The sequence below is a fragment of the Truncatella angustata genome, assembly GCF_020726525.1.
Source record: "Truncatella angustata strain MPI-SDFR-AT-0073 chromosome Unknown BKA67scaffold_3, whole genome shotgun sequence".
NCBI lineage: Eukaryota > Fungi > Ascomycota > Sordariomycetes > Amphisphaeriales > Sporocadaceae > Truncatella > Truncatella angustata.
The window spans coordinates 3,728,809-3,756,164 of NW_025763383.1; the positions used below are offsets into that span (position 1 = coordinate 3,728,809).

The window sequence follows — 27,356 nt, forward strand, 5'->3', positions numbered from 1 at the left end:
GGTAAGACGACTCACCCGGGACTACTGAATGCCGACCTCGTCTTGCCTGAAGTCTCCGGCTTGAAATGTGCTGTCGGTTACGGAGTTACGATTCTAACTGGCAGAAGTTTAGCCGGCATATTATACAATATGCGGCAGATGCACCGCGAATCATGGATCAAATGCTGGTATCATCTATCTTCTCCCGCTATCTCAAGCACAGCGATAATGTGCAAAGCAAGCATTTAGTGGAATTAGATTTTCTCAAAAGATGCAAACGCCATGCGTATCGGCAGAAAGTGTAAGCGCGAAACACCCAGCTTCATTTGTCTGTTACTACGTATGGGTGCTTAATTTCCTTTCCTACATATTCTGCATCCGTGTACCTATTTTTTCTCCTCCTAGAACTCCGTTTGGCGTCGACCGACTTAGTATCGTTAGACGGTATGAAGGGCTCTCGCGTGGAGTCTGTTTTAAATCCTCCACTACGATTGAGGAGACAACAGAAATCTTGGACCCGTTCATACTATCATTGGGTACCACGTTGCGTTTGTCATTTGCAGTTAGTGAACTCGATGCTGGCATGACCATGTGGCATTGTCTTTGTTCCTCAATAAGTCGAGCCAAAGTTCCCGCTCTTTCATTGAAATTCACGTTAGTTTCTCCCTCACCATTCGGATTGTTTTCATCGTCCGTGCTTGTTTCACACAGCATATAGCTTTTGTACAGCCTGTCTATGAGATGGATTTGCGGCCATGGGTCTGCACCCGCCTGCAAAACCTGGCTTGCTACTTCGAGGACCTCTTCTTTGTCTATTTCATGTTTCTCTTACATTAAAATCCAAATAAGTACACCATGGTGTGTCAGTTTTATCGATTTCAAAAGGCTCATTACGGTCGCAACCAAGGCTCAGAAGATGGCTGAGAATGTCCACAGACAGCAATTGATCGCAGTCCATATCAGTGCAACTCTGCACTGAACTCCAAGCCTTTAACAGTATAATATAAAATTGGAGTACAATAACATGGTTTTCGATTGTGTTTCACTAATATGAGAAGGTCTGGGTGTTTCCTCATAAGCAGCGTCTGCCTCAATAGCAAGCGTTAAAGCTATTAAACTTCGATAGCATGGATGTCAATCGTGTAATCTGTTTGCCCGTAGCCCGTTTAGAAGACGAAGCGGCGATACATTCAACCGGACTATTATATCTAACAAAGGCTTGTGATCAAAAATAGACCACGATCGTTGGCGTGATGTTTTTCGGATGTTATTGCCCATGCTAGACCATCCTCGAGCCACAATCTGGCTTGTACCCCATGTGGACGGTGAAGATGAAGTGCATACCAGGTGATATGAAAATCATAAAACGATAATGCAACCGTTGCATACGTTTGGATAACTCAACCCTGCGAGCACCCATGCATGCTCATTGGCAAGGAACTCGAAGACGGTACAATGTAGAAAGAAATCTCACCATCAACGTATTTATCATGAACGTTATCGTCGTCTCTGTCATCGTTTCATTAGCCTCTGCATGAATGAGTTCTTGACAATTACGTCTTGCACATATGTGGTTATTTTGGTGCGTGTAAGGTCTTGTAGTCGTAGTATTGGGCATCCACCAAAGCCTGCAACACAACTTGGAATAGGTCAACTAGAACCGATAACTTGATGTGTGGATTTTGCACAAAGGTGTTGACGAAAGTGGTGACGATCGATTAATCGCCTTCAAACTCATCCAGACCGTCAATAGAGACACAAGCCTTCGTCCTGAACAGACCTTGACGATGGCACTGAAGGCGTTTTCTGTTTCCGCAAGCGATGTTAGAGTTGTGCTTCCTGTATCGAGAATGTTCTCCACATTGAAGAACTTCTGGAACAACCTGTGTTTGTTCTGAAAGAATCTGGTGAATGAGAGCTCTCGCTAGTCCTACTTGTGACTTCTACTCGGTCGTGCTGGTATTGGAGAAGAAGCTAATGCGCAGGTACGAACAGTCACCCGCGCAATCGGTGGGTAATTTATCAGCTAGCCCATGCACGAATATGTATTTCATCAATGTTGATTTACTGCTTCCTGCATTGCCAGACAACCAGAGCCACACTGAGGTCTTTGAGCAAGGTCATCACATCGTAATATACCATGGGGAGAGTTGAGGGCTCACTTAAAATTTGTATTTATGAGGACTTTTGATATGTTCTCTCCTGTCGTCTATCCGGCGGAACCACAATTTTGCCAGTGTTTGCTTTTTGCGGCTGCGTCCAAGGTCGACTCAGCTACCTTGACAGAATTGGCTGTCGCCCCTTTGGAGCTTCCACAAGGGCTTTTAAGCGCGACGGTTTAAGGGATCCCAACCATGTCTTCGTATGGCATTTGGAGTAGGGGGTTAATACCACTGGACGGCGGTAATATAAGGTCAACCTTCCCTATAAAGTGGGAAAGCTCACTTTGAAGAATGCCAAATTTTCCCTTGCCGTGTATTACTCAACGAGCTATTTGACATAAGGATGTAGCCTGTTACCGACTTTGTACCTGAATCTCTAGGTGCTTGAAGTTTGCGTTGAATGATTTCATACGAGAATAATTCAGTGTTTGAGAACGAGTCGCCTAAAGTTGTAGGTCATTTTCAAGGGCTTCAGATAGTCCATATCGCTGACGGATCTTGGAGGCGTCAGCCATAAGCTCATAAATACCGAAAATGATTTGAAATATGAGTTCTTGGTTATTGATGTAGTTTGATCTAGCCTCCTGTCGTAATTCGCGCATATAAGTAACCGGATCTTGTCTGCCCATGTGGAGGAGAAGTGTCTTTTCGATTTAGAGCTTCGTATTAAGCATCTCGTAGTCACGACCCAGCTGCTTTGTAGACCCGATGATGTCAAAATATCAATCGCATCTTTGAAGCCCCCTATGGTGCCTATGATGCCAATTGCTCCCAAGACAAGCCCCGCCGCTTCTGCCATATCGGCGGCTCGTCAAATTGCGCTAGCTTGTCTTCGTGAAAGTAGACCGTAAGTACCTAAAGTAATGCTTGAGCGGATGAGCTGATGATGATTTCTGTGACAGGAATGGAATGCGCATGCGCACAAAGGCAGAGGTCATCGTCATAGATGCTGTAGTGAGGCTGGGACATTCTTCAAGCTGGGTTGTGGTTAGTTCGTGCCTCGCACTGTGAGGATACGATGTGACTGGCAATTGCCATTTCGGTGAAGGCTTCAAGATCAACGGGCCAGGGTTCGACCTCAATATCCATGAAAAAAAAACACAAACAGTACATTCTTCCAGTTACAAGGCATCACAAAATATTAAAACAAGCCTGCGAAGCCTAAGAGCCAATAAGATCTTAGCAGGCTAATCCCAGAGGCCGAGTATCATATAGCAGACAATCCTAGGAAATAATGCTTCGAGTTGAATACGCGATGGATCAAACCTAACCACCACCACTTCTCAATGTCATGATGATTCAACCCTTTTCGTCATTAAAATTATCGATATTATAAGTCTTCTACGCTAAAATTTGTATGATCTACTCCCACGCTACAGACTATCGATTTTGAGTGAAAAAGAAATACACTCCATAAATTGCGAGGACAACACGATAGAGCAAACTCGAACGATACGAACGTGAAGCCAATACTATTATTATCATTAAGAAGATCAACACTTGCCTCTACTCCACATGTTGACATTCTTGACTGTCAGGCCTTTCTGATCACCACTACCCCATGTGGGCAGCCATGCATCCCGTGCATTCCAAAATTGATGCATGGCTTTCTCTGAGGTATCGACCCATGGCTTCTGGCCGTAACCATCACTAGTCAAAAAGGTCAGCTGACGGTTAGAAGAGCGACACTGATTCGAACTTACGCAAAGTAGCCCCCAGTAGTGCCTACTGCCACGTTCAAGATGAGATAAAACGACTGGTCAAACGGAGCATTCAGTGTCTTTGAGCTTGAGCTAGCCCAGGGGTTCGTCTAGTATCCCATCAGTAAGTGTCCTGTGTACAGACGTGAAAATTATAACATACAGGGATGGAGGCATTGACAGTGGTCGACCCAAAGTAGCCTCGGTCATACAAGCTACCCCACGAGGAGCCGAATGGCATGTATAGTGATTGCTAGTTTTTTTTTACCATCAGCAAAGGAACTCAAATCATGCACAGAGCGACGCGACTTACCACAAGGCGATTGTCTACATATGTGTAGATGTAGCTATCACTCCACTCAACACCATAGATGTGGAAATCATCAGAGTAGTCACCGCGCTTCATGTTGCGAGAAGCACTGGTGCGCCAGTATGCGTCCAACGACGTTTCTGGGCCCCAATGAAGTGTTCCGGCGACTTCATTACGGCCACCGTTGTAGTTGCGGTCATTGCCTCTGGACTCCATGATGTCGATCTCACCACTGCGTGGCCAGTCCCCATAGACACTGTCCTCGGGCATCATCCTGCAAAATAGAGTCAGCGCTCGTTAACTCAATGAAAAGATGTGAATATACTCACCAGATCGCAGGCCAGATCCAATCACCTCGAGGAAGCTTGGCAGTGACCTCGACCTTGCCATAGCGAATGCTATGCTTTCCCTTGGTATTGATGCGTGCACTTCTGACCGGGTTGATGATTGTACCTTTGGTCGAGTTGCTTACTCTTGCACAATCACCATCATCAGTGCTTGTGCATACTCCAGACGTAGTGAGGTTGAGTGTATATCCATCCAACAGCTGAGCCTCTGTGATGTCGGTCACCTGGGTTGTGAGCGTAGGCACGAGATGCAAGCCACTGGCATCGGCATAGACATTTTTGGTGTCATCGGTGGTCCAGTCAAAGGAGTGCGCACCGAAGCCGCCGACTTGTTGTTCGTATGACCAGTTTTCGGTGCTCACACCGTTGGAGAAATCGTCAGAGAATACCAAACAATAGTCTGGGTTGTCTACGGAAATCCAGCCTGTGTATACGATATATGCCGCGATACCAAGACCAAGGACCGTCCCGGCTAAGAAAATGATCCTGTCCCATATCTTTCGAGGATCACGGCGCTCAAGCCATGGCTTCTCATACGGCCCCACTAGACGGGCTGACTTGAACTTGCGCTGTTTTCGTGGTCTGCTACCAAGCTCTAAAGACAAACTGTGAGTGGTGAGGGGTGCAGGCAAAGACTGAGATATACATACGAGAGAACCGTGATGTTGAAACGGAATGAACGGATAGTGGTCTTCCAACAGAAGAACGGTTGTCAGGGGTATCAAAGGGATTTTGGAGGAAGTCATGGTGTATCGACCCTCTCACAGAGTGTGATTTTTCCATAGTTGGATGGGGTTCGTAACCCACAAAAATGCTGTGAATAATGACTGATATCAACTCGATATAAGAAAGCGTCTGAAGTATATATTGGAATGGTTGCTGCGATACTGCAGTTATGGTGTTTGAACAATGGAAAGGCGGATTACCACTCGGCAATCATATGAAGAAATTGACTACACGATATATCCTAACTTCTTGCCTCATTGAAGTTCTGATACCAAGATAGCAATCGCGCTGGTCCTCAGCTGAAAAGATGGTCTAGGCACAAGAGTCTGGTCTAGACATCACTCTTGATCTTTGCTTGCCTGTGCCTTGCCGCTAACAACGGGGACGACACTTCTGGTCTTTTGGTGGCTTGTGAATGCATGGCTGAAAAGAGGTAGTAATGTCCAAGAAAGGAATAACAAGCGAAGAGATCTGACTATTGAAAATGGCAGGGCCAAGCCTCGCGATTCATGGTCCAGTGAGGGCGAAAACACATCTCGAGAACGGACCGACCGCGAGGCCGGGATCATATCATGCTAGCATTCCCCTAGCCAGATTTAACAATGGTTTTGTGTGACCCCTGTCACAGATCCGATTCTGGATGTGTTTGTCCCATTAGATAACAGGCTTCACCTTCGGCAAGCCGAGAAGATCCTCGCGCGGATTAGTTCTGGGCTCTCGATGAACTCCACCAAGTCCAGAGTTCTTGTCCACCTACCAACACTTCTCCAGGCCCACAAGCAAACTTGGCCAATACTTTCAATGCAATGTACTTGTACATGATATGGTGGTCAAGGCTTGTCATACAGCCATGGGATAGGTTGCAATGTCTTCATGGTAGGAGAGAAGGTTTGCGTTTCCACTAAAGCTCTGATTACAGCTGACATTACTAGTACATAGAGCGAAGCTGTGCTAGTCGCATCAACTTGACCATACATAGTATAGGGTTTGGCGTGCCCCACCGCCGCTTTGCTTTAGTCGATATGGTGATTGTAGCTAGAGTCATGATCTTCATGGCTTCGTGGGCACAAGTGTAGAGTGCCATGCTGCCAATGTTTATCATTAATGAATTATGCATGAAATAACAAAGTCAGGCTGAGTCAAACTTCAATAGCATGATAACCTAGTGGCCAAATGCCAGGTCATAGATGCATCGGTTAAGAATGTGCGTATCTGCTGGCATTGTGTCATCAGGGCGGATCCGTGCATACATAGTAGAGAGACATTGTTACGCAAGCCACATGCTAGGAGAATTATGCCGTGAGAGCGAACAAGGCATTGTTTTCAACCCAACGTGGAGAGGGCCGAGCTGAAAACTCGCTCAATGTGGCATAAGCAAGAGATAAGACCCTTGCAGGCTGAATGTGACCCCCACCGCCGTGCAGATGATTTATACTATGTACATGCAAGGGCCACAGCGAAACCCACTTTGTTGTTGATCTCATAGGCTAGGCTTCGCGCTCCGTCAATCAGCCAAATGTCCCTAGACTGGGGACTACGAAATAGAGTACTCCGTAGCGCAAGCAGAGTAGCGCCAAGGGATGGCTCGAGATAACCCGCAATGTGTCCAAGCTGGAAAACTCTATCTACTGACAGGTTGATAACAGTACGGGGCCAGGGGAAGATCAAGAGCCGAAACTAGCGCTTGTGGATCGTTGCCCTAGAAGTAACCTAACCTAGTTGGTGGCGCCCCGTGGCTGTCACGAAAGGGCAAAGGTGGCAGCTGGGAGGAAGAGTTAAGCGGGTCTTGGAGAAAATAGTCGAAATTACCCCTGAAAAAAAAAAAAAAAAAACCTAGGCGCTGAGATCAAGACGTTTTTGCTCCTCGCCCTGTGGAAACCTAGCCCTGAAATTTCCCTTATCAAAGCCAAAGTGCAGCGCCCGTGGCTAACCTAGCCTAGTCTTGACTGGTCTAAGGTTAGTGCAGGCTTTACACGAACCTCATTAGAACGCTTCACCTTCTTTTGTGTTTGCCTTTCTTGTCGGGGCACGTAAATGTAAGCCACCCACCTCATAATTTCATTTGTTCTCATTAGCCCTATCAAAACATATTGTGGTGCTATTGTGGTGCTATCCCTGTGATACCAGAGCGCGCGCGATTCTGCAGGTTGCCGAGTAGCGCGATTCGTCCAATACCGCTGAGAAATGGCGCAACCGCAACGTCGCTATGGGAAAATTTAATGAGACGCTCGCAAATTGCCTGTTCATCCGGGTAGACTCGTGAATTCACGCTTAGACTTATTGGCGTGGCTCTTTCGATGATTACTGGTCTTCTGCTGGGCGCGTACGGATTCGTATATGATATAGTTAATTTTCGATACAGTGACCAGTAAGTAAGCACTCCGCTCCGCGCCAGCCACCCCCCGTCTTTCATGCATACTATGTACAGTACTGACAGCAAGTAGAGCTCCACATGGTCCCTGTTGTCATGTTGAGCTCCGACGTGGACCTTGTCCAATCAGAACTTTCTGGGCTCGCATCACAATCGCTTGGGTCGATTACCGAGGCCTCTGGCAGACTAACTGCCGGATTGTTACCAACAACCTACAAATCTGCATTGGTCTTGTTTCGAACTTTTGAGACTTTACCACTTTCGCTCAGGACTTTCTTCAAGCTGAAGCGTAGCTCTTGATGATCAGGCAAGGCCTGGCTAACTTCATCTGGGTTCCTCGATCGACCCTCAGTGGTCTTGGCAGCCTAGGACCGTGACTTAAAGCAGTCTTAAATTTCAGCTTCATGTATGATTGTGGATCAATATTGGGTTCCAGCAAAACCCAGTCGGTGTTGTCACCCTGGCTAACATCAACAGCATGCCACGAGCATCGTCCCAAGCTCCCGGGACCGAACCCTCAAGGGTCTCGAGTGCTGCTGAAAATCGACTTCAACGTGAGAACGAAGATTAGTGGACGCGTTCCTGTAATCTATCAAGCGCTCTCGGGGCCGCCTTTGATCCAGACTCTCGGTATCACTATCTACCCCGACAAACGCCAGGACAGGATGGCTAGGGCATTTTCAATCAAGTCTCGACCATGTTCTACTGTTCATTCTCAGTGTAGAGCCGCCATTTTCAGCTCGCTAGAAGGTCTGGTCTATTCCCGGAATGGCGAGGCCTGAACAGTGGTCGACCTGAGACTGCGGTTATTGTATTTTCCCGAGTGATTAAATACGTTCATAACTCTGATTGCCATACTTTGTTTGATGACTGGATCTTTGCCAAGAAAGACAGGAGTTGACAACTACTTCCTTCTAATACTCTACTACCCTCCCTGTTACAACATTTCTCTATTCTATCCACTGTTGTCTTGCTGTCTTTACCTTGCCTCCGTTGGGTAGGCCATATCATCAAAGATGACGCTCCAACCGGAACACTCCCGTACTGGGAGCAAACATTCGTCCACTGACAGCTCTGGAATACAACGTCCTCAGATGGCTTTTGTCAAGAGACAATCACAATATGAAGTACCGAAAGCTATATTACAAGGGCAAGGTCGGATGGACAGTACTAGTAAAGCGACCATGGTACGTTCACATTTACAATTCACCGGGTATTCCTTGGGAAATGGCGATGCTGACTCTCAACCATCACAGATGACTCAATACCTTCATCGCCGTCTTCGAGACCAAGGCTGGCTCGAGTCGGATCCGAGTGCTGAACTCAAGACGGTCCCCGGCATTGTTATGCAAGTAGACCCCGACCAAATTGACCTTACGCAAAGGTATATCAAGGAACCGGCATCTCTTGATGACGTTGTCATGACATTCGCGTCCAAGATGAACGTGGTTACCTTGGTCACACTATCATCCGACATCACAAGCTACATATTCGCGCAAATCAACAAAGAAGACACAGAACTCGAACTCACCCCTCACAATATCACCGTGCCGGTGATCGATTGTCTTGCGGATCTTGCGAGAGACGACCTCGGACTTACACGGAGAGACTTCTGTGTCCTAGTTCGCCGGGAGAGGTTAGTCTTGGCCTGGAGTAGCCAAAGTGACCAGCTTCTGGTTCATGCTGCTGATGTGGAGAGTAAGCTTATGGGCTCTGTAAGTGCACCAGAGCTAATTATTTCCCTATAACGAGTATTTATGAATTATATAGATATGGGGTGCTGCCCTTCCCGAAACGCCTGGCAGGCTACCATTCGAGTACAAGTCATATGGAACCACGCCGAACCATGGTCGGCCTCGCAGTATTATGTCTCATGCGGACTCGGCCATTGACGAGAAGAAAGATCAAATCATCATCGACAACATCGATCTTGGTGCCGAAGACGAAGAAAATATGGAAGCCCCAAAGCGGCCATACCTCCTGACCCAATCCGTCATGATCGGTCTCGCCATGGCGCTTTTGATTGTGATAGAGGCATTCCCGATTCGGTTGATGGTTATCTCAGCCAGAGCGCTTGGCTCAGTGGCCTACAAGAACATAGCATTGGCTGTTACTATCCCGATCTTCTCATGGTAAGATACACAATGGCTCTGCTACTTCATTCATTGCTTAACCGTCAAATAACAGGTTCACGCTCTTCTTCGCCGTCGTTGTTATCGGCATGGTGTTCCAACTGCTTGGCCCCGTCACCGATATCAAGCAAGGCAACAGCCATTTCTATTCCAGCCGCGCACCTGATAAGAAACGACACCCGAATATTGAATGGCCGCACATCACCATCCAAATGCCCGTGTACAAGGAAGGTCTCAAAGGTGTCATCATTCCGACGCTACAGAGTGTTCTGGCCGCTATCAGACACTATGAGAATCTTGGTGGTTCTGCAAGTGTTTTCGTCTGTGAGGACGGAATGCAGGCGCTCAAGCCAGAAGTCTCTGATATGCGAAAGCAGTTCTACGCTGCCAACGGTATTGGTTGGTGTGCTAGGCCAGCTCATGGCAATGACGGGTTCGTTCGTGCCGGCAAGTTCAAGAAGGCTAGTAACATGAACTACTGTCTTGCGTTCAGCTCGCACGTGGAAGACGAAATGTTGCGTTTGATCAAGCAGAAGGCCGAGATGGAGCACCGAGACCCCGAGACATTCACCATCCAGCAAGAGGAAGACCTGTACAACCAAGCACTGGAAAACATGCTTGAAAAGGATGGTGGCAAAACCTGGGCTGATGGCAACATCAGAATGGGTGAAATCATTCTTATCATCGATTGCGACACTCGTGTTGTAAGTATACACTCCACCTCATGATTCGATATCGCAACTAACCATCTCGAAGCCTGTTGATTGCCTGTCACTTGGTGCCATGGAAATGGAAGAAAGTCCGGAAGTTGCCATCATTCAGCACGCCAGTGGCATCATGCAAGTGATCCATACCGTGTTCGAAAATGCAATTACTTACTTCACCAACCTTGTCTACACACTCATCAGCTTCTCAGTGGGCTCCGGTGATTGTGCTCCTTTCGTCGGCCATAACGCATTCCTGCGATGGAAAGCGGTACAATCCGTGTCTTTCATGGAGAACGACGAGCTAAAGTTTTGGTCTGAAAACCATGTGTCCGAAGATTTCGATATGTCGCTGCGGTTGCAGACTGCCGGTTTCATCGTGCGTCTTGCCACATATGACCACGGAGAGTTTAAAGAAGGTGTCTCTCTCACTGCCTTTGACGAATTGTTGCGATGGGAGAAATATGCTTATGGTTGCTCGGAATTGGTAAGTCCAGTCAGAATCCGTGGCCAAGAATAAGCCACTAACACGCGAACGTTAGGTCTTCAATCCAGTCTACACATGGATTTGGAAGGGTCCCTTCACTGAGCTCTTCATTCGCTTCCTCTTCTCCAACATGAAGATTTCCGCAAAGATGACCATTCTTGGTTACATCGGTACCTATTATGCTATCGCAGCTGCCCTTCCTCTGTGTCTGGTCAACTACTTCGCTTTCGGCTGGGTCGGCGGCGAGCATCTCGACCACTCCTACCTGCCCAGTTTTGACATCCTGTGTGGTACTCTCTTCATTTTCATGGTTGCCAGTCCCATCTGCTTCGCATGGTTCCGCCATCGCATCGGCCAGAAGATGTTCCTCTGGGCCGTATTGGAGTCATTCATGTGGATGCCTTTCTTCTGTAAGTCTTAGTGCTATTTTCTGCATTCGTGCTCTACAGCGCTGACCTGAAACAGTGATCTTCTTTGGTGGTCTGTCATGGCACGTCTCATATTCGCTCCTGGCGCACTTGTTCAATCTACCGATCGAGTGGAGTTCCACGGCCAAGGAACTCGAGAGCACTGGATTCTTTGTTGGTATCGATTCCGTGCTCAAGCAGTTCAAGTGGGTTTTGTTGTTCATGTTCATCCTGACTGGAGGCATGATCTATTTGGCCGTTGGCGCTCCTCAAGGATGGGAGATCAACAATTGGCCTACCGTTCTTCCACTGGCACTGCAAATTATTGGCCATGTTGGCTTGCCGGTGTTTACGATTGTGTTCTAGAGCAGTCCTTTTAAAACGCCGTCACGTTAGGACTCAAGTTGGGGGATGTGGCTACTCTACACAGCTTTCGCATAATCACGTGGTTGTGCCATATTCACACCACAACCCACTTAATTTTAGACGATTAATAGCAATATAATGTTTCATGGAACCGGACAAACCCATCCTTTCCGAACCCGGCTATGAGTAACGGGAGAGTCACGAGTTCGCATTGAAGGCGCTTTGGTTGGTCAAGAGTATCCATCACTCTCCGCACTAGCCGCTATTTGCATCTCATATCGATCCTCCTTGATAGTATGATGAATGGATGCCCCAACCTAGGTAAGTTTGTAAATCATGTGTGTAGCTCATTTCGTTATACGCCGAAGACTTAAGCCTTTCATCAGTGATGAGAGCGACCCGACGGACTGGAACCGAGATGGTCTGCAGGGGTTGGGCGGTTAGATATTGGGTGTGATTGGATAGAGTACTATCTGTGCAGGAACTCCCACGTATCCTCTTGATGTCGCACAAGATAGTTTTTTCCACATTTGAAGCTGGCTGGCTTCTTTTGTTCTTAAAACAAATTTTGAATTTGCCTCGACAACCTAAGACGACACACATCATGGTCCACCCAATTCAGCCCCAAAATGAACAATACGACGAACACCCTCGACTGGAAGAACCAGGCGTTCCACATGCAAAAGTATCTCGGAACTCGGATGGTCAGTTTAGTTATGATACCAACAATATGAGCCATCCGTTCTCGATGGCACAGTTTCCAATTCTCCCGTCGCAGTTATTAAATTCCTACAATCTGGTTAGGCCGCCGCCCCAGCTTTTCGCGGAACAGAAGCCTGTGGCTGCCAAGAATGTGTCAAACTTCATCACACCTACCGTCCCGTCGCAGATGCTACCACCACGCGATCCGGACTTTGCGAAGATAGCAAATGACTTGATTAACAAGGCATTGGACCGAAAGCCCGGCGGCAGCTCGGTAGTGGAGCCTGACTCTGTTCTGGACGAGTCTGGTAGGCTGTATCACGGCTATAAGGAAGGCAAATATCTCTTGCCGAACGATGCGGCATGTACACGTGTCCTCGTTGGAGTTGCTCCTGAATAATCTAATATTAAGTGACAGGCTGAACAAGACCGACTGGATTTACAGCACGCAATCTTTCGGATAATGTTCAACGGCTGGCTTGCTCTAGCTCCCTTCAGCAGCCCACCGAAGTTCGTGTTGGACATCGGGACTGGCACGGGTATATGGGCCGCGGAATTCGGTAAGCCGCCTTTCACTCGTGATCTCTTGCGTTTCAGCTGGCAGTCGTTCGGAGATCGTTGACCCTCGCGATAGCCCAGCAAAACCCATTCTCGTACGTGGTCGGCACCGACCTGAGCGCGATCCAGCCCGTGTCCTCGCTTCGGAATTTGATCTTTGCAAAAGACGACGCTGAGGAGCCTTGGTATTTCCCCCACCCGGATCCTGACCACAGCCAGTGCCATGGGCATTGTGAACACTGGGTGAAATTTGACTATGTGCATCTGAGGATGATGCTGACCTGCTTCGACGACACGCGCACCGTCATGAAGCACGCGTTCCAGAACCTGAATCCCGGCGGCTGGATAGAGTTCCAAGATACCGCCATGGAATTCTTTCAGGCTAATCAATCCTATTCTGGTGAGTTGGCGGTCGATCGAAAATGCGTAGAGGCCTGAAGTCTTAATACGTGGGTAGGTGACGCAATTATGCGGTGTGCTGAAGGCCTCAATCGAGGGCTCGCGGCGATTGGGCGTGACGGGAAAAAAGCCTGGTATTACGAACGGTGGCTCAAAGAGATTGGATGTAAGTGTGTTTTTATGACACCAAAAGCGGTACCTGCGCCTCTTTTGGCCAAGATTGAACAACTTGCTAACATTTGGTTCAAGTCGTCGATGTCGTGCATAGGCAATGCTGGATTCCCATTACACCATGGGCGGCCGATCCGAAATTCAAGAAAATGGGTGCATTCAACCAGTCCAATTTGTACGATGGTGTCCGTGGTATCAGTTGGAAACTGCTAAGGGCAGCAGGCATGCCTGCGGAGCAAATAGAAAAGATTGTAAATGAGGTGAGGCGTGAATTGAGAGACAAAGCCAACCACGGATATGGGATTTGGTAAGCCAGTCGACACTAGCATCATATTCATGAGCTGATAATTTTTTAGTCACGTTGTATACGGACGCAAACCACTTTTGTGAAAGACCGACCACTAGAAATAGCCGGCTCCGTGACGTCCTCAGAAAGTACGACCTCCGGCAGCCCGGCACTAGAACCAAGCACACTTGCAGAGACTTAAGCAGTTGTAGAAACACCGTGAATAGTCAGGTAGCTAGTGCCGTATAGGCCCGATTCTGCTGTAGCAATTTTTAAGCCGTATTACACCAGAGTCCTTCTTGTAGATCCTTCTTTCCCGGCAGTTCACTTCACAATGTTACAACATACCCAGCGAAGCAGCAAATTCAACAGGCTCTTGATGCAGAAGGATCTTCTCAAGAGTGCAATTCTTAAATTCGGCAAATTCACCATGGAACACCGGATTCCAGTACCGGTAGTCAGACCTCGCAATCTCAGGAGGATGCAATGCAGCCAGCACATTTCAACTCTGCTGCGGGAATATTGCACAGAAAATGCGGTGCCTCTCCAGTTGCAGCCGGCCGAACCGTACCAAGTTTCTAAACAGCCAACTAACAAATATGCTGGGAATCTGTCATTCATAACTCAGCCCTCACTCGGATACGAAGCGCAACCATGGCCGTACAGCGCAGGTGGGCCGAACAACATGCCACATCCACATTCTCTCAAAACTGCCAACGCTATGATCAACATGTCATTGACACATACTCCAGGTAGCAATTCGGTCGTCGAGCGGGATTTGGTTCCTTGGGGAGTCGGGTAGATTGCATCACGGCTACGAACAGGGGGAATATTTTCCCCCTAAGGATGTATGTAGTAAGTGCAAGGCTCTGACTAGGCCGGAAATTTGGATCTAAGCTAAAATGTATTCTAGGCAAACAAAATCGGCTGGATGTCCAACACCAGATCCTTAGGTGGTGTTCGAAAAATGACTTGCTATTACTCCCATGAAGACTGCCCCTCGTTATGGCCTAGAGATTAGGTGCGGTATCGGACTGTGGGCCAACGATTTCGGTAAGGATCCCCTCGCGTCGAGTCAATGTCCAGGCGATCTCTGCACGTGCCGACGACACTGACGAAGAACATCGCCCAAAATGGATCGAACCTGTCGTCCTGTCGTCCTAGGTTATAAAAACCGATCTCAGCGCCATCCGGCCGTAGGCGCAGGTGTCCAACTGTGCCTTCATCAAGAATGATGCAGAGGGGAAGTGATATTTCCCGGAGCCGAGTTCCGACCACGAGGATTGCCAGGGCGAGTGCGAACATTTCATCTCCTTCGATTGCGTCCACACCCGTATGATACTTACGTGCTTGGGGGATACCAGGAACGTGATGAGGAACGCATATGCCAACATGAGTTCTGCTGAGTGGGCAGAGTTTCAGGACACAAGCCTGCAGGTATGGCAAGGAAACCCAAGTTTCAAAGTGAGGTTTGACTTCTACGAATTATCCAACAGCTTGATTGAACTTAAGGTACTCGGAAGTGCTGTTTTGACATGATGGGGTCAAGCTCGTATTCAGGGTACCGTGATGAAAAGTCGTGATGTCGCCAGGCCAGAGAATACATCAACGCAGAAGTCAAGAATGGACACTATCATGCCTATACCTACACGTAGATTGACAGCCTCGGCTTTCCAGCGCACGCTGATATCTCCAAATATCTGGGTTGTTTGCGGACGGAGAGCCGTCCCCAACGAGTTTCCGGTTTGTGCGGCGCCTCAACCCAAGGAGTCTGGACGTGCACAATTTGAAAAACTCCTGCTCAACTTGATATGAACAGATTTATAGGCTGTGTAATAGAATATGATCCAGAGCCCCAAACTTTGGAACAATGCAAGGGAGCAAATCCACAATGTTCGTCCAACGATCCACCATGCTGTTTATGAATGCTAATGAATAGGTTTAACATATTAACCATACCAGCTCGCAATGGTATCGCCTCAGAAACATGCAAGGAACGCGTGCTATCAGGCGATGCACCTGAACATCTGGGCCGGTCTTTTAAGGTTTTCAGACTCTATGGCCATCCGATCTAGGGCAGCGGGCACCGTCCGTTTCAGGAAGGAGATGGTCTAAAAATGGCAGCCAATTTGGGAGAGACCCCACAAGTTACGCCACTATATGAAGATGCCAGCTTAGCGTCTGCTATAGCACAACGCTTCGGCTGCTGCCGGAATCCGTTGACCACATGCCTTACTGGATTTCACTGATGTGGGTTTGACCTCATCGACGCGGTCGCCTAAAATAGGTGTTGTGTAGCGATTATATTAACTTTTATCTGCTGAGTGATCATGAATTATACACAGGAACTGGGGGTTAAAGTATATTTAAGAAAGGCCCCACATCAATATCCCCGGCCTGCTCGACTTGACAGCACTCCCTATTTCTGGAAGACCGCAACGTAGGCAGACTCCATCATGCTATCGGCGCCCATCCAGGTGTCCGTGCTGGGATATCCGGGCCAGGCTCCGCCGATAGCCACGTTGAGAATGAAGTACAAGGGGCTGTGGCAGATGGCAGCCCACTGGGACTCGACGCCGACCATGGAGCCTGTAATCTGGTTGAACTGCCTGCCGTCGACGAACCAGGTGATGGTCTCGGACTGCCAGTCGCCGGAGGTGCGGTCGAACTCGATCCACCACGTGTGCCAGTCGTAGTCGGCAAAGGTGACGCTCTTCTGGAACCCGCTCTTCGTGCCCGTGGGAATTCCATCGCAGGCGCTGCCGCAGTGCGAGGTCCCGTAGGCCACCAGGTTGCCGTTGAGCTCCTCCATGATATCGAGCTCGCCGCACTCCGGCCACCCGGTTCCTTTGCGGCCGGAGTCACCGAGGAGCCAAAAGGCAGGCCAGACGCCCTGCTTGTGGGGAGGGACGTTGGATCCAAACCGCAACAGGGACTCGGCGCGGGTCTTCTTGCCGGCGACCGGAGTGAAGGTGTATTTGCTTTCAACACGTCCGGATGTCCACTCGATGCCGTTGACGTTGTACTCAGGGATCAGCTGGAGGGTGGCAGAGCCGCTGAGCTGGACGTTCTCGACGTTCTTCATCCAGGTCTCCTTCTCGCCATTGTAGCCATAGAAGCCCTCAGCAATTGTCCATTTAGAGCTGTCAGGGAAAGTATTGGTCTTGCCGTCGAAGGTATCAGTCCAAACGGTGCTCCAGCCACTAGGAACAGGAGGAGCCCAGGCCAAAGCCCGACCGGCCAGCAACAAAGGCGCCAAAGAGCGAATGGCAGATTGGGTATGCATGATGCTGAAGTGATGTCCGAGTGATCCGGGACTATACTGCAAACGAGGGTATGACAAGCAAGGAGGGAGAACAAGATGTTGATCTCTAGCTGATCAATTCCATTCTCGGGAACGTGCCAAGTTTATATAGGGAGGTCGATCTGCTATCTCCGGGACGCCCTTCAGAGTATGCTTACTAGGAAGGTTTGCTGAAGAATTGCCCTATTAAGAGGGTCATCTCGTGTTGCGGCGCACTTGTGGGGTCGCTCAGGGGTCAAGGCCTTCTGGCGCATCCTTCGCTCAAATAGTCTAGTGGGTCAGTATCGCAACCGAGGCATTCTATAGTGAATAACAATCGCGCAGACAGCAGAGAGATAGCAGAACAGAAAGTCGGATGGTCCAAGAATTCATTCATTTTAGCTGTCCCGAGTCTGGTGTAGAAAGCCTTAGCGCGCTTGAGATATCTGTGGAGGCTAAGTATAACCACAAGGACTTCGTTTCGTGCCGTCCATAGAACATAATACCCTCTGCAGAGGCCTCTAGACACCAACTTGAACATGGCAATGTTATTGACTCTATTGTAAACATTCATAGCTTTTATTGACGGGGTGTCCTCTCGGCGCCACCTGCGACACTAACATAAGCGATCAAGACAGTGGCAGAGACTTGTGCTCGAACATGGACAGTTTGATTGTGTGAAAAAGACATTGAGCATCATGCCATATCGTTTGAAGGATTCTCTGTCAGGGGGGATATCCAATTTAATGGGACGAATGTTGTCCGAAACGGGCCCAAATTGTCGGCTACAAGACAACACTATGCTGCGGCCACAAGTCCATGATTCCAAGGTCCGGTGGGTGGGGAAGTAGCGATCTCATATCCAGCAATAATACACCTTGAAAGATTCTTATCCAACAGCATCTCATTCATGGTTATAAGAAACACAAAGGGAAAATATCGTGTACAAATGTCACAACTAGAATATTATTTTGGTACGAGATAATAAAATTTACCTGGTCACAAAATTGACAGTATTATCAAGCTCAACCCGCATACATACAGCCCGCGTGGTCATGTCCTCAAACCCATGTAATACGAGCCATACCGAGGCGGCCTCTCCTTTGTCTCAAACTCCAAGCAGAGTCTTCAGGTTGACCACACTAACGCTGACCTGATTCGTCGAGCTCGGCGGCAGCGCCCCGGCCCCAATGAGTATCAAGCCCGCATCATCGCTCTTCTGCAGAGCCAGACCGCGACTATACGCACCAGGCTGCGGCGTCGCATACTCGACCCACGAGCTGGGGTCTCCCAGCTTACGGTTCGTAAAGCTGTGACACGTTAGCTATTATGCCCGCTTTGTTGGTCTCCCCAAGTCACCGTTGACCATACGAGAAGATAAGAAGACCAGAAACAAAGAGAAGGGGACGAAAAGGAAAAACCCACACATTCCCTGAACTCCCTACACTCAGCACAATAGTCCCATTGGCCCCTCCGACACTAGACCAGACTACAGAAGGGCTACTAGTGCCATAATTGCCCGCCGTACTCTTGAGCGTATAGCTGGGCGCGCCGAGCACGGCGAGCGGGTCGGCGGCCAGGCGGTAGTGGACGCGGCAGCCGTCGGTGCCGCACTGCTCGTAGGCGAAGATGTAGCTGCCGCCGGGCAGCTTGGCCACGGCCGGCATGCCGGGGCGCGCCGCGTAGTTGGACGCGTCATGCACGTCGTCCGTGGTGGCCGACCACGACACCAGGTCCGTGGTCGTCTGGTGCACAAGCTTCTGGCCGTAGGCCGTGTCGCGCTGGTCTGAGTAGTAGCACACGAGCTGGTTGTTGTAGACCCTGTTTTGCGGCGCAGAGTTGTCAGCGGCGTATTTCGTGGTCGAGGCTCTGGCTTACGAGGACACACCCGAGCAGAGGAAATAGCAAGATATAAAAATTGGAGGACTCACATCAACAGCGGTTCCCAAACAGGCGTTAACCCATTGTTTGGCCTGGCCTCTCCGCCCGTAGCCACGGAGCTGACGAACTTCCAGGTGGCACCGCCGTCCGTGCTCGCGTAGACGTCGATCTTGGTCTTGCTGAGATCCGTGGGGATGCTGTTGCCGGCGGCGAGGATGGTGCCCTTTGCGAACTTGCCGACGGCCTGGGGCAGCTCGTAGAGGGAGGGCTGGTAGCGCAGGCCCCAGCCGTTGACCGTGTCCTGCACCTTTCCGATCTGGGTCCAGGAAGCCCCGTTGTCCGTCGAGCGGTATACAGGGAAGTAGACGAGGGGCGGCTCGGGCGAGTAGTTCTCCCAGGTCGAGAGGAGGTAGCCCGAGCTTAGGGGGAGGGCGCGGGCGTAAAGGACGCGGGGGTCGGTCCAGCCTGCGTTGGAGGGCGGCGAGAAGATGACTTTATTGGACACTACTGTCACTGCTCGGTTGTCGATCGTCGGCGTCGGACTGGCGCACACAATAGTAGAGAGGAGGCTGCCAATGAGACCAGCAGCCCAAGTTGAAACCTTCATTCTTGCTGTTTAGGCCTACAAGACCTGAGTAGAGTGGTCAATCCAAGGAACACTGGCCAAAAAAGTATCGTGACAATACCGATCCATCTGGTCATTTATACCCCAAACTTTCTACCCCAGGTTCTGCGACGGTTATACAGGCTCCGATTTCCCCGACGTGGTATTGTGGTCACCTCGCTACTCCGCATTTTGAACGGGTAGATGCGAACTAGGCACATAGCCGTCGACGTGGTATTGGCGCGCATCACAATGCTTTGAAGCCTCGTTTTGTATGGTACCGGTGGGTTTCCACAAGCTTGGGGAAGACTTCCAGAAACAGCACATTTCAACATCACGTGTCAACAGAGTTGCGCCGCATGGAGAAATAAAGTTGGCAATAAACTTGTATTGAGCCAATCATCTACCTGAAGATGGGGCCTTCCCCTGATTTTCCCTCGTATTGACTTTCTCCGCCGTGACTATTGGCGGAGTGCCAACACGAATTCTCTCGCGCTGCCTGAAAGAGCAAGCACCCACAAGGCTCATAAGTGTGATGCTTCTCCCCAGCCCAGCTGCAAGCAACCAATGGACTAAAAGCGCATAAAAACAAGCATGACCCCTAGTGGTCCGAGCGAGAGAGTGACGTGAAGTATAAACAGCCATGTTCTCAAGACCATGTGTTGTGGCACACGCTGACTTGAGCAATGGTGCAAAAGCCCTACTGCGCAAAACATGTCCGATTTCCATCGGACAACCACCAATCGTCTCTATCCCCTTACCGAATGTAAACCGGGCCACTGATGCGACCAAAACAACTCGTGGTATTGCCATGGAAAAATAAAATAAGAATGTCAAAAACCCTGATGCCAACCAATGCCACTGGAGCAGAAATCAAATGCTGACTTCCAAATAATCAATTGTCCCTTCTGTTCTCCTATACCAGTGCAAATGTTTCATCGAAGAAATCGGACCAGGAGAGGATCTACCACTCCATAACATTGACCGTAGAAAGACAGAAATTGGAAGCATGCGATCGTAATTACGTAAGTGTTGGTACCAGTGAACCTCTATGCGACGACGCCACCCTTTCGCTTCTCAGCGCTTGTGAGCACCAGCCTGGGAGCCTTGCGCTGGCCGTCAGGAGACTCGACCTTGCGCTGAGCTCCATGCTTGAAAACATTGGCGAAGCTACCGGGCTCACTGCCGCAGGCGCTTGACAGGCTCTCGACGCTTTTGCGGGACTTGGAGCGGGAGCTCGGGCGATCAGAACCGATAGCACCCCAAGCACCACTGATCGAGGTCCGAGAACTAGCCAGGCTTGGCTCAGCATCACCGTCGAGACTTCCAGAGCCACTACGTCCAGAGTCGGACTCATTGTCAGTGAGAGGGGTTCCAGCCTCTTCAGCGCTCTCAGAGACGGGGCTCATGCTGCCAGAGCTACTGCTAGTGCCCTTGCGTCTCTCCAGGCCAGCTCGAACCAGGTTATGAACAGCAGATCGTCGAGTGCGAGCAGCAAAGTTCTTGCTGCCCTCGATCTTGGCAGTTGGCTTTGCCCGCAACTCATCGATCGACGGGGGGCCACGTGGCTGTCGAACAGGGTGCTCTCCGGCACGAGCCTGACCAGGTCCGTAACCGTTGGCCAAAGGCGACAGCGGGAACGCGACACCAGACTTGAGACCAGCGTTGACGTTGGCCTCCTCAGTAGACAGGGACAAGCCCTTCTGGTTTGCGACCGAGCCCATCTTCTTATGACCACGACGGAAAGCGTTAGCAGAGGGCGGGGGGAGAGGAGTGGGCTCCACAGTGAGCTCCGTCTTCTTGGGAGGCGAGTTGCTGCGGAAGAAGGGCCTCTCGTTGGGCTCCATGGGAGGAGGCGAAACCTCAACACGGGGTGTAGTGCCAGTGGCCTGCTGGAAAGTCATGTTCTGCGGGGTAGCTGGCTGGTCGAGGTAAGCGTTGTTGTACTGAGCCTGGCCCTGGTCAACGTAGTACTCCTGCTTGCCAGTGGTAGGGTTGTAGTAGGCGTATACGTTCTGCTGGGGCTGCTGCATCTGAGCAATGGACTGCTGAAGGTTTTGAAGTTGCTGTTGCTGCTGGTACAGAGTCTGGAGAGCCATCTGCTGCTGGAGAGAGGCCTGACCGTTCATACTCAGACCTTGGAACTGCTGGGCAGCAGCCTGAATGTTGAGGAGTTGCTGCTGTAGACGTTGCTGCTGTTGAGCCAGGTGCATATTAGCAGCAACCAGCTGAGCATAAAACGATGGGTCCAGCTGCTCCTGAACCTGCTCATCAAACTGCAGCTCGGGAGGAGCCAGGATCTGGTCCGCAGTGTATTGCTGTGCATAGCCCATAGGAGTGTAAGCCTGCTGCTGCTGCTGCTGCTGCTGGGTAGCAAGCCGAGGCAGCGAAGTCTTGGGACCAGCATACGCATTCTCCTGAGCACCGTACATGGCCGAGGCATTGCCGTTTCTGGCGGGCACCTGCTGAGGCGCCTGCATGGTTGAAGTAGCGGAGGCAGGGAAAGAGGAGGTTGTAGCCGACTTGGGAGCGGTTCGAAGTCCAGCAAGGAGGTGGGATCGGCTCGTGCGAGGAGTAGGAGCTCCGTTGTCGACGGTGGAAGTCTTAGTGGCGTCAAAGGACAAAGGCTTGATGTTCTGACCACCACGGCGCGAGGCCAAGCCTCCGGAAGGCAGACCCAAGCTGGGCTGCGAAGTAAAGCTGTTGTGAGACATTTGAGCAAAATCGCCGGCGTGCATTACTCAAAAAGGGGGTTTGTTGTTTTTTTTGGTGATGATCTATCGAAGATTTCCGTCTGAAGCTGGAGCTCCAAGACAGGCAGTGATGTGCTGAATGAGGTCGATGTGAAACGAACTCGGAAAGAGTGAATGATAGCCGCTTGCCGAATGAGCTGGGCGATCGATGCAAGTATTACAATCGTGTAGATGGAAGTATGCGATTAAGGCAGTTTCGGTGATGATAACGGTTTTGAGGTAGATGAAGATCCAGCCGAACAAATTGCTCTTCTCTCGGAAGGTGACTGATCGGGATGCTGTCGTAACGTGTCAAACGAGACGTGATGCTCAAATCAGACAAGATCTGGCAGTCTCCAAGATCGCAGACCGAGGGCTGTTGATGATGAAAAAAGCTGTGGACAAGAAACCGAAGACTATAGCTCTATCTCTGGCGATGCAGCGTTGGGATAAAGCGGCCGTCGTGATGCGAGTATTAAAAGTTGGTCAAGAAGGACTGCGAGAGTCTTGTCTTGTTATGAAAGAGTGATTGGGATGATACACCGAATTGACGATAAGAAGGCGCGAGACTGGAAACTGTTGTTGACGCAACGACCTGAAGAGAGGCGACGATCAACAGAGACAAAGTGCGAAGGTGCAGATTGTGTTCCAGACAACGTCAACTTAAATCTAGAGAGCAGAGAAAGAGTCAGCAAAAGCTCAAAGCAAGCCTTCAACAAGAGCGTTGACGGGGCGTTAAACGGTGCAGTAAGGTTTAGTTCAGTACTTCCAAGCACCGCATCTTCCGAAGACCGACTTCGCAGCATGCCTAAATCCACGGCCAAGCTGCGCCGTGCAGATGCAAGTCAAGTCAAGTCGAGAAGTCCCTTTGTCCTTCCGAATGGCAGGAAAACAACAAGCAAGCACACACCAGCTAGCTAGTGGGAGCGGGAACAAGGGGGAGAGGAGATTTGGGACGAAAAGTGCCAATCTCGACAAGTAGATAAACAACGTACCTTTTGGAATCTATCCTTTGTTCGCAGATGCGAGAGCTCTTGGTTCAAAAACTGCCAGGAACCCGGGGGGCAGCTTATGGTTGCGAGATAGCGTTCAGATTATTGTGGTGTATATCCGTATATGCAGAGAATAGAAAGCGATGGATGGAGCTGTCGTCGAGCTCGAATTGATTGTACAGTAATTAAAAACAGTCAAAGTCAATTATCAATCAGATGATAAATAGCAGTTGACCGAGGTTGAGATGGTATCCAGATGCCCTTGCTGTGTCTTTTTTTCTTGTTCCCTTTGAATTTATTTTACTTGGTTGGTTTCGTTTTTGTAATTTTTTGTGTGTATGCTGAGTGTCTTCCCGGTGACGCGACTTTTCTGGTTGGCGTGGAATTTAAATTCAGACGACGGGGGACAAGAAATCCCACGACGAAAACAATAGAAATTGTTGGTGACAGCGCGCGATGGAGAGCAATTGAGGGGAGAGAGACTAGCGAAAAACCCGAAGGCAGGATAAAGGATAGTGGTAGCTAGAGAAGGAGGGAAAAAAAGAAGAAAGAGAAGATGGACAAAAAGGTTTGTGATCCAAGGGAGGAGAGGAGAGAGAGAGGAAGAGACGGGAGAGGCTAGCATAGAAGGAAGCGGGTTCTATTGAAGAAAACTCCAACTGTCAGTTTTAGTGAGCCAAGTCGCCTGGTATGTAGTTACGGGGATTGGGATTCGTACCATAAGATACCAAGCATACCCTAGCCTGGCCTGCTACTGGACGGTGCACAAGTCTGGACGGAGCCAAAAAGTAGTCGCCCTCTCGCGTGCTGCCAAAAGACAGCATTGCGGTACGCCATCTACCTAACGCACTATGTAGCACAAATCTGCAAGGGCTTCTCTGCTGCATGTACATCTCTGCATATCCTGTAAGTCTGGAGTCTAACTTGGGGAGTAACTAGTCGTAGGTGGTCCACCACTGAATGAGTTCGGGCGATCCATCCATGCCATCCCAGCCCTGCCCTGGCCTGCCCTAGCGTATTGTCATTGTTTTCCAACAGACAGTCTTTGACCTCTTGACCAATCTATGTAGACGACAGCCGGCCCTGAGCACTTCAACTTGGCCTTGTGAGGTTTTACGCTTGTGGAGCAAGTTACTAACGGTACCAAGTGTCAACTTGCCCTCGGTTCGAGCTCCCCACTCAGAAGCCCTTCCATGTTCCCTACATAGTGTACCATACTACGCACATAGTTAGTATGCACATACTAAAACTCGCGCATCCTTCACACACACCAACTGCAGTGCAAAGATTGACTCAAGCCCGGCCGACCAGCACAACGTGCAGCGAACCACCAAAACCTCGCCAACCAATGGTATGAGACAGAAGCACTACAACCGTCATTCGAGGGGTATGCCGCCTTAGCGGTGAAGGTCACCAAGAGAGGGGTTCGTTCGCTCAGTGAACGCATGCAATAGCGCTTGATTGGTTGCCACGCCATTGCTGGCTTTGTACTTTATGCTGTACTATGTAGGTCCTTTGGGCAGCCTGGCTTGCTTGGCTTCGATGGAAAGATGGTGGGTGTGATAGTGACGCTGCAAGGTGGATGAATCGGGTCAGATGCGATTTCGTCTTTGCGTCTCTGCGCCACGAGCTGACCAACCAGGACTCGTCATTTCAGGGGTAACTCGGCAAGGGGGTCGCATACTGGACAGGGTCACAGGAGCATTCGGACATGGGCCTCAAGGGCACTCCAGGGCAATCTATCTCCAGCCTCCATCAACATTCCCCCCATCTACCGATATCTTGCGTTCTACATTTCGAAATACAATCACAGCCCTATGTGTATATATTGTATCACAATGCTTGGATCTGATCTGGGAAATCAGTTGACGTACGTATCTAAAACCTGAGTCGGTTAGGTTTCCATGGCAGGAGACCCTGAACGCCGATTCCACAACGAACAAAACTCTGTTCTCTGTCTACACGCAGCTCCATGTGCATATTCCAACGCCTTTATTACGGATTGCTTGCTCGCTCGTGTTCCCGGGGCTCCCAGATGAGCTTTAACCGCATCAGGGCTAGCTCGATGCCTCTCGCTTCAGCCTCTGGCGCCAATCGTCTGCATGACATTCGACATTCACCATATGAGTCAAGCTCCTGGAAAGCTCACGTGTGTGGTTCTAATGTTTGTCATCATCAACATGAATAGGTGGTTCGTAGGGCATGTATCAAATGAATTGCTTCTTGACACCCTGAATCCATAGGAGAACTGAAATGCCATATGCTAGCCTGTATATTTCGGGCACGTATAGTGCGACAAAAGGCGTGACGTCTGCTAGTATCCGTTCGCATGCTATTCTCGTCTTTCTGGCCTGTTGCCTCGTCTCAGACTTCAGCGTGAGACCTGTCAACATGTTATTTATACGGATATGAACATAACAGGCAATTGGGAACATGTCATGTTCGAGGTACCGAACTGCACAATTGGCGAGATATATCCTCCCTATGGCAGGACATTCGAGCCGTCATTGGAATGGGCCACACAAGGAAATTTTAACATTTTACAGATCAATGCAAATCTGACTGCACAATCGCAATGTGACATCCCGCATTTCTCCTTTGGAAGACCCAGCCCCGATGATCTACTCCATCCCCAACCGTGTTACCAACCTTGCCGGTACTCTATTCCAGATGGACGGGACTGTGGGCTTGCCCAGGGGCATCAAAGCAGACAGGGTGTCGCATAATCGTCCAAACAACCGTTTTGCGGGAGATGTCCAGCGCTGGAGGCTGGTCGTTTCTATCCTCGGTACCTTCGGCATGAAGCGAGACCCTGTCTCTGCCTATCTTCATAGTACGGTGACTTATTTCATGTGTGCCTGACTACATATGAACCGGACACGTGGGTCAACAAGAAAAATGGCTGTGCTACGCAACCTATCGTGAACGCATGTTACTAGCTTGACAGAAATAGATGAAAAGATCGTCGAATCCGCGCTGCTTTGTGTACACAATGAGACCCACGGCGAGGGGCAAAGTTCCAGAACCCCGCCAGCTCGCTTCATTCCGAATGAAAACCCCGTCGAGGAGGTGCCATCGAGGCATTCATGCATTCTGCGCCAGAAGGCCCTGTGAGATCAGCTCCCAGCACCGCATCTCAGAATGACCAAGGCAATAAGTCGCTAACAATTGGCACAGCTTCTTTCAGATGAAAGCATCAGCCAAGGACATTCCCGCCTATGTAGCAAAGAGAGATGACCGTTCTTGGAAAGGTGGCACAGCACTCCTGCGTCGCGTCGACCGAACTTAGAAGAACCTGAGACAGGGGTGGAGCCCCTAACAGAAGCAGGGTCTGTGCCCCAGTGGGCGCCCGTTTCCAGCGCCCGCATCGGGTCGAGTCCAGGTTGTCCAGGTTTGAGAGGGTAACATTTGGCAGCTCATCATCAAAGCTCTTCTATCTGAATCACGACAAGCTGATCTAATGCAATCAATACTCTTGAAATTGTCCGGGGGCAGATGGCTATCCTGCTCGCATCTCTCCCCTTGCAGTAGAAACTTGCTCAAGGTATTATTCTGCCGTTTGAGCTCTCCATGTTCACAGACGCAATACGAGCAAGCACATGATGCGCTAGGCTCAGTGCATTCCAGGATTCTACTTGTCTACCGACAAAAACCATCTGGTCGGAAATTTCCTTCAAATTGGCGTCTCCCGCTTGTCTAGACTACCGAATTTTTGTCACTAGCGGACCGCCTGTGACGTTCTGGCTCCCAACTCATTCTTCAAACCGTCTCGATAAGCGCAAAGAAGCACTTTTTCATGTCGTCGCGCTTAAGACGCAGCCTCAAGTTTCAACCAACGGTCCCGCGCTTAATTGGATCTTGAGAACACGGTGAACACCAACTCGCGAGTCAGACCCTGTTGTTGACCAGCAAGACTGGCTTGGTCTATCTATAACCTGTTCATGACGTCCTTTTTCCATCCCGCGGCCGATCAGTAGTCGTTCTAGTTCACGATCATCGCACGCCTTCATCCTTCTCAATTTTCAGCAAATTGCATTGCTGCCCCTCTTGGGAAAAG

The 27,356-nt window shown here is 49.8% G+C and overlaps 10 protein-coding genes across 10 annotated transcripts; 3 read left to right on the plus strand and 7 right to left on the minus strand.

Annotated features, from left to right (window-relative positions):
- Positions 1-3,480: 3,480 nt before the first annotated feature.
- BKA67DRAFT_562589 (putative gram-negative bacteria binding protein) lies at positions 3,481-5,778 on the minus strand. Its single transcript, XM_046102616.1, has 6 exons — positions 5,149-5,778; positions 4,481-5,093; positions 4,155-4,425; positions 4,005-4,094; positions 3,845-3,951; positions 3,481-3,791 (listed from the first exon to the last, which is right to left on the minus strand). The coding sequence occupies exons 1-6, from the start codon at positions 5,279-5,281 to the stop codon at positions 3,635-3,637; spliced, it is 1,371 nt and encodes a 456-aa protein (XP_045960341.1). The 5' UTR covers positions 5,282-5,778; the 3' UTR covers positions 3,481-3,634.
- Positions 5,779-8,263: 2,485 nt separating this feature from the next.
- BKA67DRAFT_254891 (glycosyl transferase family group 2-domain-containing protein) lies at positions 8,264-11,847 on the plus strand. The gene is made up of 7 exons (XM_046095772.1): positions 8,264-8,782; positions 8,852-9,310; positions 9,366-9,727; positions 9,783-10,431; positions 10,484-10,918; positions 10,974-11,328; positions 11,384-11,847. The coding sequence occupies exons 1-7, from the start codon at positions 8,612-8,614 to the stop codon at positions 11,689-11,691; spliced, it is 2,739 nt and encodes a 912-aa protein (XP_045960342.1). The 5' UTR covers positions 8,264-8,611; the 3' UTR covers positions 11,692-11,847.
- A 574-nt stretch (positions 11,848-12,421) lies between these two features.
- On the plus strand, positions 12,422-14,009 carry BKA67DRAFT_657968 (S-adenosyl-L-methionine-dependent methyltransferase; the record flags this gene model as incomplete). The annotated part of the gene is made up of 6 exons (XM_046107199.1): positions 12,422-12,758; positions 12,822-12,953; positions 13,028-13,351; positions 13,409-13,516; positions 13,600-13,781; positions 13,878-14,009. 6 exons carry the CDS (start codon positions 12,422-12,424, stop codon positions 14,007-14,009), a joined length of 1,215 nt encoding a protein of 404 aa, XP_045960343.1.
- Positions 14,010-14,925: 916 nt separating this feature from the next.
- Positions 14,926-15,342, minus strand: BKA67DRAFT_562595 (uncharacterized protein; the record flags this gene model as incomplete). The annotated part of the gene is made up of 1 exon (XM_046102617.1): positions 14,926-15,342. A coding segment is annotated over exon 1 (229 nt), but the record flags the coding sequence as incomplete, so codon positions are not given.
- A 689-nt stretch (positions 15,343-16,031) lies between these two features.
- Positions 16,032-17,425, minus strand: BKA67DRAFT_562596 (secreted glucosidase). Its single transcript, XM_046102618.1, has one exon. The coding sequence runs from the start codon at positions 17,091-17,093 to the stop codon at positions 16,227-16,229; it is 867 nt and encodes a 288-aa protein (XP_045960345.1). The 5' UTR covers positions 17,094-17,425; the 3' UTR covers positions 16,032-16,226.
- Positions 17,426-18,028: 603 nt separating this feature from the next.
- Positions 18,029-19,970, minus strand: BKA67DRAFT_562600 (family 93 glycoside hydrolase). Its single transcript, XM_046102619.1, has 3 exons — positions 19,022-19,970; positions 18,516-18,911; positions 18,029-18,400 (listed from the first exon to the last, which is right to left on the minus strand). Exons 1-3 carry the CDS (start codon positions 19,576-19,578, stop codon positions 18,199-18,201), a joined length of 1,155 nt encoding a protein of 384 aa, XP_045960346.1. The 5' UTR covers positions 19,579-19,970; the 3' UTR covers positions 18,029-18,198.
- BKA67DRAFT_254911 (uncharacterized protein) lies at positions 19,777-20,506 on the minus strand. Its single transcript, XM_046095774.1, has one exon. It carries the CDS (start codon positions 20,386-20,388, stop codon positions 19,975-19,977), a length of 414 nt encoding a protein of 137 aa, XP_045960347.1. The 5' UTR covers positions 20,389-20,506; the 3' UTR covers positions 19,777-19,974.
- A 118-nt stretch (positions 20,507-20,624) lies between these two features.
- Positions 20,625-22,313, minus strand: BKA67DRAFT_592150 (uncharacterized protein; the record flags this gene model as incomplete). Its single annotated transcript, XM_046104805.1, has 1 exon — positions 20,625-22,313. The coding sequence occupies one exon, from the start codon at positions 22,311-22,313 to the stop codon at positions 20,625-20,627; it is 1,689 nt and encodes a 562-aa protein (XP_045960348.1).
- A 1,098-nt stretch (positions 22,314-23,411) lies between these two features.
- BKA67DRAFT_254908 (uncharacterized protein) lies at positions 23,412-24,001 on the minus strand. Its single transcript, XM_046095773.1, has one exon. It carries the CDS (start codon positions 23,922-23,924, stop codon positions 23,595-23,597), a length of 330 nt encoding a protein of 109 aa, XP_045960349.1. The 5' UTR covers positions 23,925-24,001; the 3' UTR covers positions 23,412-23,594.
- Positions 24,002-25,521: 1,520 nt separating this feature from the next.
- BKA67DRAFT_690766 (uncharacterized protein) lies at positions 25,522-26,706 on the plus strand. Its single transcript, XM_046109148.1, has 3 exons — positions 25,522-26,132; positions 26,253-26,409; positions 26,477-26,706. The coding sequence occupies exons 1-3, from the start codon at positions 25,916-25,918 to the stop codon at positions 26,586-26,588; spliced, it is 486 nt and encodes a 161-aa protein (XP_045960350.1). The 5' UTR covers positions 25,522-25,915; the 3' UTR covers positions 26,589-26,706.
- The last annotated feature ends 650 nt before the right edge of the window (positions 26,707-27,356 follow it).